The sequence below is a fragment of the Amborella trichopoda genome, chromosome 3 (genome assembly GCF_054954075.1).
Source record: "Amborella trichopoda isolate Santa Cruz 75 chromosome 3, AtrichopodaSantaCruz75HAP2 v2.0, whole genome shotgun sequence".
NCBI classification, from domain to species: Eukaryota; Viridiplantae; Streptophyta; class Magnoliopsida; order Amborellales; family Amborellaceae; genus Amborella; species Amborella trichopoda.
This window is the reverse complement of record NC_142338.1, coordinates 46,040,226-46,056,987: the sequence shown is the minus strand read 5'-3', so window position 1 is coordinate 46,056,987 and position 16,762 is coordinate 46,040,226. Positions and strand designations below refer to the sequence as shown.

Below are 16,762 nucleotides of genomic sequence, written 5' to 3'. Positions count from 1 at the left end.
GATGGAACACCCCAAATTTTACTCAAAAAGGTTTTTGTAGAAAAAAAAAAAAACTAAAATCAAACAATGTTTTGTTGTGACAGTGACAAGGGCATTCCTAGCCGTCCATTTAGATTGAATAAGTGGGACGTGGGGTGACGTATAATTCAGAATTCCGCTTATTAGCCGTCCCTTTGTAGACAGAGCCTGAATTCTGAGGTGACGTATAATTCAGAAGGTTTCCCTTCAGAATTCAGGCTCTGTCTACAAAGGGGTACAGAAACCAAAATTTTGAATTGCAGATCGAATTGGCAGCATTACTTGTGCTCCTTCATTCACAAAAAAATAAAAGGGCAATGGAACTTCACCCAAAATTTGGGTTTAATTTCAGATCCAATTTAAACTTCCGAATATCATGAGTCATTCATGAAATGCAATAAGAAATGCCAATATTATAAACAGTAGAATATACTAACAGAGCCTTGAAGTTACAGCATTATCTTGATGGGCTTGCACCACTGAAACTGCATAATTTGACAACTCAGGACCCAATAACTGAAAATAGAGACCTATCCATAGTTACAGTTATTCAGAGAACCACCAAATGTGACATTTCTTTGCTGCTTCGCAAGAACTTGTATCAGCTAAAGGGCTTGAATAAATAACCCTTCAGGAATTAGAAATTGAAAATCACCTTTGAAGTCTTTCCTATGGTGAGTTTGTCTAGTGTAAATGGACAAGTTTAGAGGGAGGAAAATAGACAAGTGTAATCAGTACACTGAAGATCAAATTAATCTTCAACTTTCAACCCAAAGAAGTCATTATGAAATCTTTAACATGGCCTGCTTCTTGATTCATTCAAATGAGGTAAAGACTGAAGAGTCGCTTTAGAGTCAGTGATATTTAGTGTCATGAGAAGAGGGTTTGAAGAAGTTCTGGCGAAGGAAGATTGGCCACGCACTGAAACTATAAACAAAGAGCAGCAATATCAACATATGCATAACAAGGCTATGCATGAGAGAGAGAACAGGACAACCTTAGGCATATCCTGATAGAAAAACATGGGTGTGATTTAAAGTGCGTCTCTTTCTCATGAAATAACAATGCTGTCATTCAAAGAGCTCTCTCTCTCTCTCTCTCTCTGTATTCGGTCTTATGGACTCATATCCCATCTCTCAGTATTCTGTCTTATGGACTCATATCCCACCTTTCCAAACTACAGCACAAAATTAAATGAAAGGAGGAAATAGACAAATTACCTTGCTCTGACGATACTTCTCTCTGATAGCATTTAGAGTGCAGCCTTTACGATTAATTTGCAGATCATGTAATGCGAAAACCATGGTTTTCAAATTCAATGCCTTATATCCAGTATAATGCTCCAAAGTTCGATTCTGCAAATCATATAAAAAACTCAAACCACAGATAATAAATCTAATTAAGGATGCGTATTACACTGATCATAAAGATTGATTGTGTTAAAATATTCCAACTTCTTTACAAACTATATCTTTGGAATTATAAATCCATTGAGGGGTACCATGTTTATAAGATAACCCAGAAAAAAAGAACATAGTGTGTTCAAAATCTATGGGTTAAATGAGAAGGAGCAGAACGCAAACCCAGGGATGCCTTGATGGATCAAGCATCCATCTGGCAAGGAACACAGCTGCTGCAGCAATGAGAGAAGGAAGGAACGTCAGAAAGCTATATTCAATTAGTGTCAGCTCTGCCAAGTAGTTTGCCAGGAACTCCAGTGAGAGAGAGGAAACCTCCTGAAATCAACGAATCCAACACATTAGTTAGATGAATAGCAGAAAGATGAAGATGACCTTCCCAAAACCTCTGTAATATGAAATGGTTTTATATTTAGGGTAAAATTCCAGAAAAGCATTTATTAATATTTTTTTTTTCTGCCACGTATCCCATGCACTTGCAAGTTTTCTCCTAGAAGTGAAAGACTGGATTCTAGAGTACCTTTAGTGTTCCTCAATTTGTAGACATCCTAGTTTGATCTTTTTAAAATCAATTCGTCATCATCATCATCCAAGCCTTATTTCAACTATTTGGAATCTTTCCAAATACCAAATTGATCTTTCTAAAATCAATTGACTTACCTAATATACGAAATGAACCAAAACACATTATTTTTCAAATTAAACAGACTATTATAAATCTCGTTACTGAATAACTCTGATAATTTTTCGTTGGAGTACATTCTTGACAATTTGTCTTGGAGCTTATTAGTCTTTGTTCCATGGATCTCTTTGTTCCGTAATATCCTTCCTATTTTTAATAATCAATTTCATTGAATTATGTAGTTTAAACCATAGTTAGCAAGTTAGCGAATAATAATATATCGGACAACCAAAACATACGTAATGAATCAGTTTTGTTTCAAAAAGTCAGAGGAAAAAATCGGTCAAAAATACAGATCGCCAAAATATAAGGTAAGTTATAAAATTGTGAATATTTCGGATTTGTCTCAAAAAAATGGAGTGAAAAATCAGATACGTAAAGATGACTAATAGAGGATTATGATTTGCAATTATTGTACATATACATTAAAGCCATTGAACAATAATTTTATGGCCTTGCCTAGTATCGTTAGAGTAATACTTGACAATTTATTGTCTACACTTTCAATAAATCCAACAACAGGGCTTACTCAGTTGTCACAACATGATGGAGCATAAAATGAAACAACAACAGTAATACTTACTACAAGAATTACATTAGTAAATAACAAGAATTGTAAACCAAGGTAAAGGATTATTGTTCAAAGAAAAAAAAGACAAAAAAAAAATCCCTCAATATAAGAATGCAGTTAACTAAAACAAAACACAAAAACTCAAATTTGTAAAATAGAGGTCCATCCAAAAAGCTATGTTGTATACCCCAATGAAATTAAAAAAAATAAAAAATAAAAATATACAATTAATCAAACTTCTCTCTGCATAAAGAAAGCAACAAAATGCTTAAGCAAATTCAAATCTCACACTGAATTCCTAGCTGCTTAAATATTTAGTATCATTGAATCTCTCTTGCTCTTTATAGGGACGCTCAAAGTTTAAAAAAAAAGAAAAAAAGTTTCATAGGGTTACTCTTCCAAGTCATCCTATTATTTTCAGATATACGATTGTTCTGATATCTTATTTTTTGGGGAATATATTGCTTGTATTTTTTTATATACTTTTTTAGGGGAATTTATTAGTAAATTTTTTTATGGAATTTTACTTTAAGTCGAGATTCTTAATTTAATCCCACTATTAATGGGCTTATCTTTAAATTAAAATTCAATAATACTAAGTTAATAAAGAAATAAAGTTATAGGGAACAATTTTTTTGCAAAGTTCTTTTGAAAAAAGATAAATACGGGTTTACATCTGTTCCATTAAAAAAACATGATTTTTTGAAGATCTTTTGAAAAACTAGGAATTCTTAACAAATTTTAAAGAATCGGAAATTAAAAAAAAAAAATCATATTTTAAATAGAGACTTGCTAACTATGGTTCAAATGTCCCAGTTATAACCGCAATGGTCACTAGCCCTTAGGCCCTTCACAGACAATCACACACAAACATAAACTACGCAAATTTATCTCGGTAAAAACATACAATAGGCAACTTTGTACCTTAAAGGTACCCTGTGAAGCTCGAAGAAATCTCCTGCCATCAATTGAAGACATGGTGGATAAGAGAACTTATACTTCCAAAGGTCAAAACAAATGAGAAACCCCATTAATGCAAGAACAGCATCTGAAATTCACTCACCTGAGAAAAGTTTTTGTGGTGGGAACAGTCAGTTGAAATTTTAAATAGTTAAGGATTCTGGTCTCCATATTCAACACCTGTTACAATGTCCTCATAATGAGCTCTTCTAATGAACATCGATTCATAGTCAGGTGGCAGATCAATCAACTTTCGTATACTTTTTGGCTAACATTAAGTGGAACTTTTTATTTATCAGAAAAGGAATAGTATGAGCAAGCATTTCTTCCATCCCACTGCACCCATTTTTATTTCCAGGCTACACTAAAACTAGGGTCAGCTTATAGACATTCTCAATTTGTTAACATTCGATATCACATGTTAAAACACATAGCTGCTTCTGTACCTCTTCTTTAGAGTAAGTATTGTCAGTGGTGTAGCAGAAGTCTGCAACACTAGGGGCACAAATCTCTTCATATTTACTGCAAAATACCAAAAGTAAAAAATCATTTATATTCATAGACCAATTTTTCTTTTCTAATATGTCGTCTTTATAATGCAAAAAATCAAAATTTAAATATTGATAGATCTTAATAAACATGATAGGATGGGTCTTCAATGGAATCAAGGACATACGACGCAAGAAGCATGCAGGTTACGCCAAGAAGCTGTAATTTCTGTCTCTCCACTAGATTCCCAGAAAGAAATCGATCAATAAGGTACACAGTGAGGTACAGAGTATCTGGGACAAGCTTATACTCCTCGGCAACCTGCAAAAATTCATGTTTCTAAGTGACCAAGTCACCCGAATAGCAATTTTATCCATAAAAAAGACACCAACATAGCAAAGAAAGGAGACATGAATCTATAAAAGGCCAACATCATCTCCTCAAATAAAAGTCTTTAAATGACTGATTTACCAAAACAGAAAGAGCGATGAATATACAAAGAATCCCTCAGACCTCAACAAGCCAATCAATAAGTATTCCACGCATGTTTTGAGTGATATCTCTCTGCACAGTCTCCATGAAATTTGATGTTGGTCTTCGGTTCCGCTGAAAAGTTTGCATAAATTTCAAATTCAAGTTCGCCCACCCCTAGACTACCAGAAATAGAGGAAGAGAAGTGATTTTTGTTTGGGGGGGGGGGCGACGAGAGGGAGAGATGGTAGTTTTCTTGGGTGAACAATTCACCATACCTCAGCAACACGTAGATAATTATATATATCAGGAGCATACATGCAACACATAGAAGGATCATTACAGTCGCAATCAATCTCTGTGATGCCTCGACTATGCAAACTTCCTGAATCCTCATAAAGATTACCCTTGGCAGTGTTACCTGGTAATCCAAAACTCAAGTTAAAACATTAATCAGGTAAACTAAAAAATACAGTTAAATTTGCTAAAAAAAACAAAAGAAACCAACTAACAATGTTTTGAAGAGATCTCTCTCTCCTCCAGATTCTCAACTAAAGAATCTCCAGAACCACCATTAGCTGGTATGCTCTCGCCGATTTCCATACACCCTGCCAATTGCTTGGTCAGTGTAATATGTGAAGCACAAGTGCTCTCATGCTTCTCAGGCAGCTTGGATTTATAATCCTTTATGGCCATATGAGATCTCAAATCATCCTGCACTTCTTTCAGTTCTTCAGCACGATTATCAGAGACATGGGAACTAACAGGAACAACTTGCAGCTGGCTTTTGGAAGCGTTTGATATCTTCCTTCCCTTGCTTGGTGGTAAGCTTTTTGCAGCATTTGATATCTTCCTTCCCTTGGTGGGTGGTACTCTAGTCTTTTCCTTACGATTCACAATCTGAAATCCAAACAATTTTGAAAAAACACAGCTCAGGTCATTTTTGAAAATTCAACTAATTTGATTGGATTTTGGCCAAAACCTTAGTCTCTGGCCTTGGCCCAGGTTAAAAGAGCAAGGACGAGAATAACCTATAATTTCTACCAAATGGTGAAATTTAGACCAATATCTGGGAGGATCAACAGATTCAAATAATTTCAGCAGGTTCAAACATACAGAGTATTATTTATCTGGAAAGCGTGGTGCCAATTTTCAAAGAAAAAATGAGTTTGATTAAACTCTTTAAAACTCAGCAGTAAATCTGGATCTCAAGCATATATATATTCTAAAAAATTTCTTGAAAGAATTTGACTGCAAGTTATCTGAAATGCAAATTTTGGGATGCCTTCCTAGCACAAAATATTTCAAATTCAAGGACATGCAAGAATGAGAATGCACTCCAACCTGAGGTTTGGCTGCAGTCATGCACTTCATATATCTACTCTCACAACAAATATTGGACACATCCCTGAGAACAGCCCGTCTCTTATACTGCAAGCTTGGATTGGAAGGACCCACATGATTCTCATCCAAAGCTGATCTTTTTGATGTTCCCCTCAGATCCCATTTCTTGTCATGTCGCAAATTGGGTTTGGAAGGAAAAACATTGCTGTTCTCATCCAAGGTTGCTTTCTTTGAAGTTCCTCTGAGGCCCTTTCTATTTTCTTTTTGTACATTTGGGGACTCTGAGAGTAATGGCCCGCTATTCAAACCTGATGCTGAGGCACGAGCACGAGTTATTCTTCCCATAGGCTCCCGATTTCCAGCCATTACTGAATTCTCCTTCATGACCACAATCATATGGCCTTAGAGAGGAACAAAAGTAAGGCTCCTGCACAAAGTTCAGTTCATCAGACTGATGCAAACCAACCATTAGCAGATTGCCATAAACTTTTTACTAAGAGCTCTGACTTCGACTTATTACAAATATGATGTGGAACAGGGAACTCATTAGCATTGGAGATGCAAGGGATTCAAGAATATCTTAGGCTTCTATGCTTCCTTTTCTATATGACCAACATGTATGTATGAGTTGCTATAAAGCTTCATAAACAATGATCCAGATGAGCATTTTCTGTATATTAATCTAAAAACTCTCCTTCAAATGATAAACCCTAACTGTTGGAGGATCTGGAAAGGGATGGTACAAACAATAGCCATTTCTTTTTTTTAACCATTCCCAAAATAACTAACTGACTATAGATGGGCCTAGTTAGTAGAGACTTATCCCATTGAGTTCCCAAACAAAAAGGCGTAAATAATTAAGTTCATGCTATGACCATTATAAGTTGTCAATGCAATGCATCACAGCACATATATTGCAAATTTTGTGCTTAGTAATCATATGTAGAAAGTACACATCACAAGTTTTGTGCTTTCTAGTCATGACATTTAGAAAAGAATCCCTATGCACATGATCACCAAATATTTCTTCTTTCGCAAAGCATTATAACAAAATAAATAGTGGAATAATTGAATGTGCAGGTCATTTTCATGATTTAAGTAAACCTAACAAATTCATGTGCTGGGTAACTTTTATAATAACAATGTTATTCCTTATGAAAATAAAGCAATTGAAAAGCTTTCAGAATAACATGACAAGGTTCTTAATAAGGAGAAGAGTATCCTCTCCACAAGCATGTTGAATTCCATTGAATGATTTCAACTAATATACACTTGTGAGCTTTATTCCCTGGAGAGCCAAATAGACATGGTCAGGAGAGGACTATAATTCAGTCCTTTCTAGGTTAGGCTACGTTCTAGCCTGTCCAGAATGAAAACATCTATTTGTAAACATCTTGCATGTCTCTTGCTAGGACCATAACCTTAGACGCCAACCATAATCATTAAAGGTAATGCAGCCAGATCACCAACGACCTCCAATTCCCAAAGAGGCTCAGTTATGGTATTTGAAATTTTAGAGACAATGAAACAATCATGCAGTTGCAAGAAATGACTACTAGTCATGAAACTATTGCTTTCCCATGCTTTCTGAAAAGACAAAAGATCTAAAGTTTTACTACCAATTGGTTTTGTCCACACTCCAAGTCAAATGGTAAACATGGAAAATTTGTTAAGCTCTTTGGTGGTTTTTGCCTAGGCTTCCCAAGTTGTGAGATGAGATCTTGAACCAAGATCCCATGTGCCAGTGGTGGAGGAGACCCGTTGTTGGGTGTACGAAGTCTTTGGGAGTAACCTGAAGCAAGGTATAAGGTATTCTCTTGGTTTATACTCTCTTTATTCCATTGCATCTTTTATTTTCAGATCTGTATTTTTGTTTTAATGGCAAGCAAGTGAGAGTTCTTGACAATCTTATTCGACTTATATTGTATTTGTAAACTTTGTAAGTGACTTGGGTGGTAATACAATAAGAAAAATGTAGAAAATTTTAATTGGTATTGATTTGCCTGTTCACATAGTCCACCTTTTAGTTAAGAGCTAGACCAGCTAATACTCCGATAAAAGTTAATCATAAATTTAAGGGAGATAGGGGAGAGTTACATGAAAATCCAACCAGTATCAACAAATAGTGGGCAAGCTTATATTCTTCACAGTTAAACAACTAGAAATTTTTGTAGTTAATATGTCATATTCTTCACATAAACATCTTGATAGAGTGTATCGGATAATGAGATATCTCAAGTCTACTCTAGGTAAAGGGATATTTTTCTCCAATTAAGGGCATTATGATGCCACCATTTACACTGATATTGAATGCGCTAGATGCCAAACTTCTAGAAGATCCACAACCGGTTATTGCACCTTTATTTCAGGAAATCGAGATTCTTAGAAAAGCAAGAAAAAAAATGTGGTAACAAGATCAACTGTAGAAGCTGAATACAGGGCTATGGCTCTGTTGGATTTGGTGCTATCCATAATCACCCACATATGGAAATCCCATATTTTGTGGGATTGATTGAGATTGATCCATATTATGTGGGATTGCTATTAACCAATTAGATAATCTTTAGGAGTTGGTTATTGGGATAAGTTCTATTTGGATTTGGAGTTCGTTATCACGTGAGCCTTTTTTGGTGAGTCTCTTTTTTTTATATAATGGGATGAAAGTGTGGAGAATTGGTGTGCCGTATTTGGGTCACCATATGGGAATGGCAGTTCCTCTAGAGAGAGGGGGAGATAGAGCCTCCTGTGCATAAGATGTAATTTCCTCTTAGAGAGAAGAGAGTTTCTTATGAAGAGAAACATTGATGATGCCTCTTGAAGACTCCTGTAGAATGAAAAGTTGGTTTCTTCTAGAGAAGCAGTTCCCATAGAGATTTTGGTTTGTTTCCCCTGTTAATGAGATAAAGTCTCGTTTTCTCTCAAAGTTGTTCTCTTCCTAGACAGTGGTCTAGTTATGGAATAGAGATAAGAGATCGACATGGTGCCGTTTGGGAGAGCAAGCTTAAAGGGTTTGCTCGACTGTGTTTTTATCGAGGTTTGTTCCAAAATCTTTGATGTAACTTTCATTGGTATAGTAGATTTCCGTTTGTCGTGCCCGTGGATGTAGCCTTCTTAGGTGAACCACATAAATCTTTGTGTTTTTGTGGTGTGTATTTCATGTTTTATTTCTCATACTTTATTTGCCAAAAATAAACCCGTCGGGTTTACAACTTCCGTGCACAAGAAGTGGTATCAAAGCACAACAAGCTCATGCTACATATGAAGCGATACGGGCAAAAATGTCTGTCTGATTTGAGGGTTAAGGTTAACTTTCACATGACTTTCTACTGTGACAATGAAGCTACCGTTCATATCTCTGAGAATCCTATATTTCCTAAAAGGACAAACCACATTAGCGTAGATTCTGACTTCATCAGAGAGAAGGATGTTGTCAAGATCATTCAAGGTTGTTGTAAAGTGTAAAGATCAACTTACATATATCTTCACTAAAGTTGTTGGACGGGAGAAGATTACAAGATATCACAAGCAAGTTGGGCATGATTGATATCTATGCATTAGTTTGAGGGGGAGTAATGGAAATAATTGATTATTTTTATGTTTGGGGTATGAATGTCTTTTTATTGTTTTTTAGGACTTACATGTCATATTTCACTTCTTATGGGGGATATTGTATTTAATATTTTTTATTAAGACAAAAAGGGGTGTGTGATGGTCACTTGACCTATCGCACCACTCTCTCTCTCTCCTCTTCTCTCCTCTCTTCCTCACGCTTTCTCATGTCACTTTATCTCTTTTTGTCTCTCTTCCTCCTCTCTCTCTTACTACTCTAGTAACTTCCTTTTATTTTTCTCTATTTTATCTTCTTTGATTGATTTCCCCTTTTTACTTTTGACTCCTCATCCTGTAACTCGTCCATAACCAAGTAAAAAGATATGGGCCTACTGTTACTAAATACTCACTTGTCTCTCTACTAGTTGTTATCACATTAGTTAGTACTCCCTCATACCTATCCCTAACCATGTCATTATATACCCTTGAGACTCCGTTCCTTTTTAGTGCCCACCAGCCCACCAAATTATCGCTCTAGGTACCTTATCATATGCTTTCTTTAAGTCAATAAAGACTATATCGAGGTCCCATTTCTTCTCCCTAAACCTATCAATCAAGTGCCGAAGTAAGAAAATTGCCTCAATGGTTGACATCCTTGGTATAAATCTGAACTGATTTTTTAATACACTCATTTCATATCTTAGTCATTGCTCAATCACTTTCTCCAACAACTTTATATTGCGACACATAAGTCTAATCCCTCAATAATTTGTACAACTTTGTATGTCCCATTTGTTCTTGAAAATCCGTACCATAAAACTTTTCCTCCATTCATCTCCCATTTTCTTTGTTCTTAAAATCTTGTTGAACAACTTGTTAATCAGAATACGCTAATCTCTCTTATGCTTTTCCAAACCTCTATTGGTATACCATCTGGTACTAAAGCCTCTCCTATCTTCATATTTCTCAAAGCTTATTTCAATTTAGATATCCTAATTCTGTGAAAATATCTGACCTCCAACCTCGTTTGTGTCAATAGTTTCTCGCAACATTGGGCTTTAGAGTAGTCGTCATTTAACAATTTTTTAAAATAGATTCAATACCTTTCATTGACCTCATCATCCTTCACCAATACCCTCAGATCCTCACTCTTAATGCATTTAGCATAATCTAGGTCCCTACACTTCCTCTTTCTCATTTCTGTTAGTTTGAAGACATCTTTCTCACCTTCTTTGTTCTCAATTTATTGTATGGACCATCATATCTCTTAAGCTTAGACTCATTATTTTCTTAGCATTCCTCTTGGCATTTCTATATTCTTCGAAATTCAATCACTTCTATTCCCCTGCAAAACTTTGTAACATGATTTTTTTTCTCTAATAGTCTTTTGAAGCTCATCATTCTACCACCAAGTTTCTTTATCTGAAGGTATTTCCCTCTAGATTCTCCTAAAACTTTGTTTGACACTTTCTTAGTACAATTAGTCATCTCATTCCATATAATATGTAATATGGTCCCCCAGTATTCTGCTTTCTATTTTTCATCAATTTATTTATAAATAAGTCTATTTTCTCCCTTTTTACGTTCTACCACCTAGTTCTTGCACACTTACTAATGTTCCTCCTTCTCTTCCATCTCTAAATGCAAACATCCATAACCATGAGTTTGTGTTGCATTGTGAAACTCTCTCTTGGGATAACCATACAGTCTTTACATGATGATCATTGTCTCCTTAACTAGCAAAAAGTCTATATAGCTTTCATATGTGTTGGCATAGGTCTCTTTTCACCATTTTTTTATTTATTTTTCAAATACCTTTTTTAATAACCATAATACCCCTAACCTTGTTATAACATTCCTAACGAATGAGGAAATCCACATTGAATTTCAATCAAAAGCAAATAAGTGAATTACATTGAATTTGTATCCAAATTTACCCACCGTCTTCTCTCTAAAGCGTTGGAGGCGAACCAATTCAAAGGGCTGCTGTGAGAACCAAACTCACTTCCACCGACGACACAATCATAGGCTTAAAGCCTACTCTCTCATGTGCACTTAGGCTTAGTGTATCTGAATAGGTCAAAGGATAAACTTCACAAAAAAAAAAATTAGCTTTATTTTCACTGTTCTGTTGTTTTTCAACTCCATGTTCTTGCTTGTATTCGTTGGCTCGAAAGCCTACGTGTACGCTAGTGCACTATAGTTTTCTTTACAGCTAGCATGCCCAACAAACTACGGTTCGAAAGCAAGAAGCAATGGCTAGCGCAAAAGCTATTGTGCTAACGCGCATCTTCATTGACCGGAGACGATGATGAGCCTTCTTCAGCCCGTCGTAGCAGGGGAAGTCCTACCCAAGTCAAGATAGGATCTGTCTATCTCACCTCGCCCCCTATGTCGATAGAGTAGAGTTACGGAAAAAAGTATCGGCTTGCTAACAGAACGAGTTGGAACCAAAATAGTTACGATTCTAGAAACCAAAACTATTGAACTCCACGCAAGATTCTAGGATTGAAACCAAAATAGTTACGATAATGCATTGGACAAGACTACTATCCTCCCCAAACCATGAGTAGCGAAAGGAATGACAAAGGGAATGTCCATTCCAACAATCGAAACTTTCATGAGGTCAAAATCACTACAGTGAACAGCCTTTAGTTAAAATCATAGCTTGACTTACTTCATACCAGTTCTTAAAGCTCGCTGAGTTCAACTAAGACGATGCCCTTTTACTTAAACCCAGATCCAAATGGAGAAGCCTCAGAACCAGCTGAGTCTCACAGGCTCCCAAGGTTTCTTTGTCATTTTTTTAAAACATTCGCCGAGTCCAAATTGGACTTGGCTCAGTTTCAGGCTCAGCGGCTCGGCCCATCCAGTTCGAATCGCATGTCTGAGTTTGAAAGCACTGATTTATACTATTGCCAATTAATCCAATCTCCAAATGTAGATCCCAAAAGGAATGGCGTTACAGCAAAAGTTGGAATCACTTTTCCATAGAAAAGCAAAACACAGCTTCTTAGATCACTTTAGGCAACCTACTTGAACTTCAGTAATGGAAGACGTATTCGTAATTATTTTGTCTAGAATCAATCATTCAAATGGATCAAAAATTCGGTTACCCTCTAATCTTTTTCTTACAATTAACACTATGGCACTGTTATCACATCTTAATGCACTCACAATCTTTCACATTCGCTCAGTCATCAAAGTAAATTTTATCTCATAATAAATAAATAAAATCCATTTAACAAATGGATAACATGAAATGAAAATATTGAAGAGAAAAGAAACATAATATATAGATAAATGGTCCTGGTAACCATAACCCTGGACTTCTACAAAGCAAGTTGCCTGCTATATACAAATAAACCACCACTCAACCTGTTGCAACATTCTTATATGAAATGCTTAAAAAGGAAAAGCATAATGCAACAAATTAGAAAGCATGTCCAACAAATTAAAAAACTATCAATTACCGACCCAAAGTTTAATTATCCGCTAAGCAAACATCCACTTCATACCTAAAACCTAGAACATCAAGCAAGATAATTGGAAAAACAACATAGAAATCACATTAAAGAAAGAAAAAAAAAAGGAACAACAACAACGAAGACAGAGAAAGCAAAACTGGAAAAAACAAAAAAACAGGCTTCTTTTTGGTAGGTAAGCTGGGTTCAACCTTACAATCTCAAAGGTTGAAACAAGAAGCACCTTCCAGTCAAGATTATGAGCTTGAAAACTTTTTTCAACTAGATATACAAATAAATAAATAAAAGATCCCTCAAAAAGAAAATGAAAAATGCAGAACGGTAATAATGACATATTTAGAGCATTAAATGTAAGCAAGAATTAAAATATCTGGTTTTCCAAAATTGAATAGATATGGACAAGTAAACAACCAAATTTCAAAAGCAGGCCATAAAAACAACACATCAAAGGAATCAACCCCTTGGATTGGTTAAGGGCCTAGGGCTATGGAAATAATGACCAAGGTCCAAAATCCAACTTAGCCAACCTAAAATGGAAAATCAAATTTGAATATGGAAACAACATATTAAAAAGAAATTATTGGTTTCAAAAAAACATATTAAAAAGAAATTATAATCAACGCAATCGAAAATCAAGAATCAAATCCAGAAATGTGAAGTAGAAATACATAAATATAAATATCTAACGTATTTATAGAGTGTAACATCAAATGCATATCTCATTGATGGCTACTTCAAATTCAAATTTGCATAAGAAAATATCATACAGAAAGAGTGCAGGAAAGAAACAACAGACCAGAGAGCCGGAACCCGTAACAAATAAGATCAGTGGACTAAACTAATAATGTCGCCAATTGATAAACCCCAGTAAACAGTTACTTAAACCCCATAAACAACAAAAGAAGAAAATCAAAATAAGTAAATAAATATGTAACAAGTTGCTCAGTTTGGAATTTGCCCTTGACAATTGATATGAAGATATCCATTCAACCATCAGATTTTGGGTTCAAATCCTACGGAATAAAACCCGAGAGAGAGAGAGAGAGAAGAGAGAGAGAGAGAGAGAAATTAAAGGAAAAAAAAGATAGTCAGATCCATATCCATTAAACAACCCAAGAGTCAAAAAATATGTACATAAATAATCAGACTCAAACTCGTACTAAAATCCATGTTCATAACCAAAAAATAACACCCAAATGGCTAAAAGAGGAGAAAGCGTGACAATGAAATAGGGATATAACAAAAATTCAAGAGAGGGGGAAACCACAACAAATGCAAGACCCACAGAGAGTGAGAGAGAGAGAGACACACACACCCAAAAGAAAAGAAAAACGTAACCAAACACAATATTAAAGCCTACAGCCATGAATACTACAAACCCATTTCACCCATTCATCCAAAAACCCAGAAATCAAAACAGACAGGAAATCAAGAAGAAACTGCAAGAAGAAAAATTCCTGAAAATGGAAAGATAATGGAGATGGACCTGGCATTGAGATTCTTTGCATTCTCTGCTCCAAGGCCAACAATGGCTGGAGAGTGGGGCCTCCAGCCAACAACCATGAAAAAGGGGATGAGAGAGAAAGAGAGAGCCCCCCGAAATATATACAGAGAGAGGTGGGAGTGAGCGGGAGGGTGGCTGTTTGAAAGTTGCAAAGAAACGGGGTGGGTGTTTCTTCATTTTATTTCTCTCTCTTCTTTTTTTAATGCCTACTTTCTCTCACGTGAGTTTTGTAATAAAATTTTCCCTCACTAAGATTTCCAGCTTTTACATTTTTTTAGATAGAGAAAATGCTGAGGGGCAAATTTAATAATAGAGCCACGTGGCACTGACAGGTGCTCACTTTATTTGATAAAAATGAATGGAATTTGAATGCGTGTTTGTGGTGCCGTTGTGATGGATGTATGGCACATGGGTGAGGTCCTCCAAAGTTAGAGTGAGAAAGTGTCTTAAAATTCAAATACCAGCCATTGCACTACCTAGAGAGAGAGAGAGAGGGTGGGTAGGGGTGTTGTTGAGAGAGAGAGTACTCTCTCTCTTATGGTCTGTACTAAATTCAAAAAAAATGACGACTTCTAAAGAGAGAAAGGAGGAAAGTGGGTAATAAAAGAACGACTTCTAGAGCGAGAAAGGAGGAAAGAGGGTAATAAAAGGAGAGAAAAAGGAGGAAAGAGGTGAGGTTTAGAGTGAGAAACACTCTCTCTCTAATGGGGATAGGTTCAAAATGGTTGAGGTGTATGGTGTTTAAAATGTTCTTTTATTTGTTATTTGTGTTTCTCGGTCAGATGTCAAATTAGATGGTTTGAACAACGACACAAATTTCAAGATTTTTTTAAATTTTTTTGTCTAGTCAATGGCATATTCACAATCACTTGATTTGAAATTCAATGGACGTGATTGTGATCTTCTTGTAAAAAAAATGAATGATCTTTTTATATACTTTTTGTTTTGTTATACATATTTTATATTGCCAAAATTTAACATTTTATTTTTCAAAATTATTCTTACTCATAATCGTATGTATATTGATGGGATTATTGAAAAAAGGCAAGATAAAATGTTAAATTGTTTATCTCCTAAGCATATTTTATTAATTTTTTAAATTATATATATATATATATATATATATGAGGTCGCGTGGATTAAATTTGAACCAGTAAAATCCAGGATGTATCCAAATTTAGATCTATCAAGGGAAGTATGCAAATTAGATGGACTTGGACTTGACCTGGATTCGAGACCTGGATCCAAACCCAAACCTTGATCCAGTGGACCCACCACATAGGCAAGTTGACCCAACTCATTTGCACGATTGTGTGACGTGGGTGCCATTTAAAGAGGGAGAGGAGGTCTATTTCTGTTATGGCTTCTCTCTTGAGCTATCTCTATGGGTGTTCCCCAAGGTTAGTGGTGGAGTTTCGCCACAGTTTGGGTAAATATAAGGGCCTGTTTGTTTTGTGGACTTCCATAAGGTTGGTGCTCGAACTTCACGACAATTTGTGAAAATACTAGGGTGTGTTTGTTTCGTGGACTTTCCTCTAAAGTTTGGAAGCCGCAGCATCCTTAGGTTATCATGGAATTGTTATCCTCCATGGAAAACATCAATTGATGTTGTATTTTAGCGATGTTGGAAGCAGCGACTTCCAAATAAATATTCCACTCCTGAATGATAAATGGAGGAGTTCTACAGTTTGGGGAAGATGAATTGACCAACAAACTTGCCCCAAGTGTTTATTTCCTTGGATCTCTGCCTTTGTCTTGTTATACTGTCTTTAGAGGGCTCTCTCCCATCTTGTCTCATTCTCTATACTGGGGTCTATTTTTATTGCTTATAAAATAGTAGCTAATTAACAAAAGGGATTGTTTATAAATAGATCATTTATCGTTTGTACATGAAAGTCACAAGCATTCTTACTCAATAGGTTTAAAATTGGATGGCTTGGGGTGAGTCTTAAAGTCCAAGAATTTTTTTTTTTTTTTAGAACTTTATGTCTATTCCATGACATTTTTACACCCCCCATTTTGAAATTTAAAGGACAAAAATGATTATAACATTCATATATCAAAAATAAATGGTCTATTTGTGGACAATCCTTTAAAAAAATTATCTAACTTCCTCTTAATCATTTCGTCGTCTTTCTACCAAATTACCAAACAGCCATAAAAAAATCTACAGGCCTGATCTGGGACTCACCCAAATCAAATCAAGAGCCATTGAAGTATTTTCCAGATGCGGCACCCACCATTCTTACCACCTCTACTTAATGCCATGCA

General features: G+C 35.7%; 1 protein-coding gene across 9 annotated transcripts; it reads right to left on the bottom strand.

The window, feature by feature from the left end:
• Positions 1-353: 353 nt before the first annotated feature.
• On the bottom strand, positions 354-14,738 carry LOC18443910 (cyclin-A2-1). Of its 9 annotated transcripts, none has more exons than XR_016051323.1 (12): positions 14,474-14,738; positions 5,954-6,380; positions 5,122-5,509; positions 4,888-5,030; positions 4,610-4,744; positions 4,326-4,459; positions 4,096-4,171; positions 3,753-3,829; positions 3,614-3,647; positions 1,602-1,754; positions 1,239-1,373; positions 354-945 (listed from the first exon to the last, which is right to left on the bottom strand). XR_016051323.1 is itself a non-coding variant. In XM_020673372.2 (12 exons), the coding sequence occupies exons 2-12, from the start codon at positions 6,347-6,349 to the stop codon at positions 889-891; spliced, it is 1,686 nt and encodes a 561-aa protein (XP_020529031.1). In that variant the 5' UTR covers positions 6,350-6,380; positions 14,474-14,738; the 3' UTR covers positions 354-888. The 9 variants fall into 9 exon arrangements, 3 of the variants coding, with proteins under 3 accessions (XP_020529031.1, XP_020529032.1, XP_088717046.1); XR_016051324.1 differs by having other exon boundaries at positions 354-939; XR_016051325.1 differs by having other exon boundaries at positions 5,375-5,509; positions 14,474-14,641.
• Positions 14,739-16,762: the final 2,024 nt, after the last annotated feature.

What these genes read in the sequence shown, in the direction of transcription:
- LOC18443910 (XM_020673372.2), bottom strand. Translation starts at nt 6,349, where the DNA reads ATGATTGTGGTCATGAAGGAGAATTCAGTAATGGCTGGAAATCGGGAG. An exon ending in TGACTGCAGCCAAACCTCAG is followed by an intron (nt 5,510 to 5,953) that starts GTTGGAGTGCAT and finishes TTTGGATTTCAG; the next exon opens with ATTGTGAATCGTAAGGAAAA. An exon ending in CTTCACAGGGTACCTTTAAG is followed by an intron (nt 1,755 to 3,613) that starts GTACAAAGTTGC and finishes CGTTGATTTCAG; the next exon opens with GAGGTTTCCTCTCTCTCACT.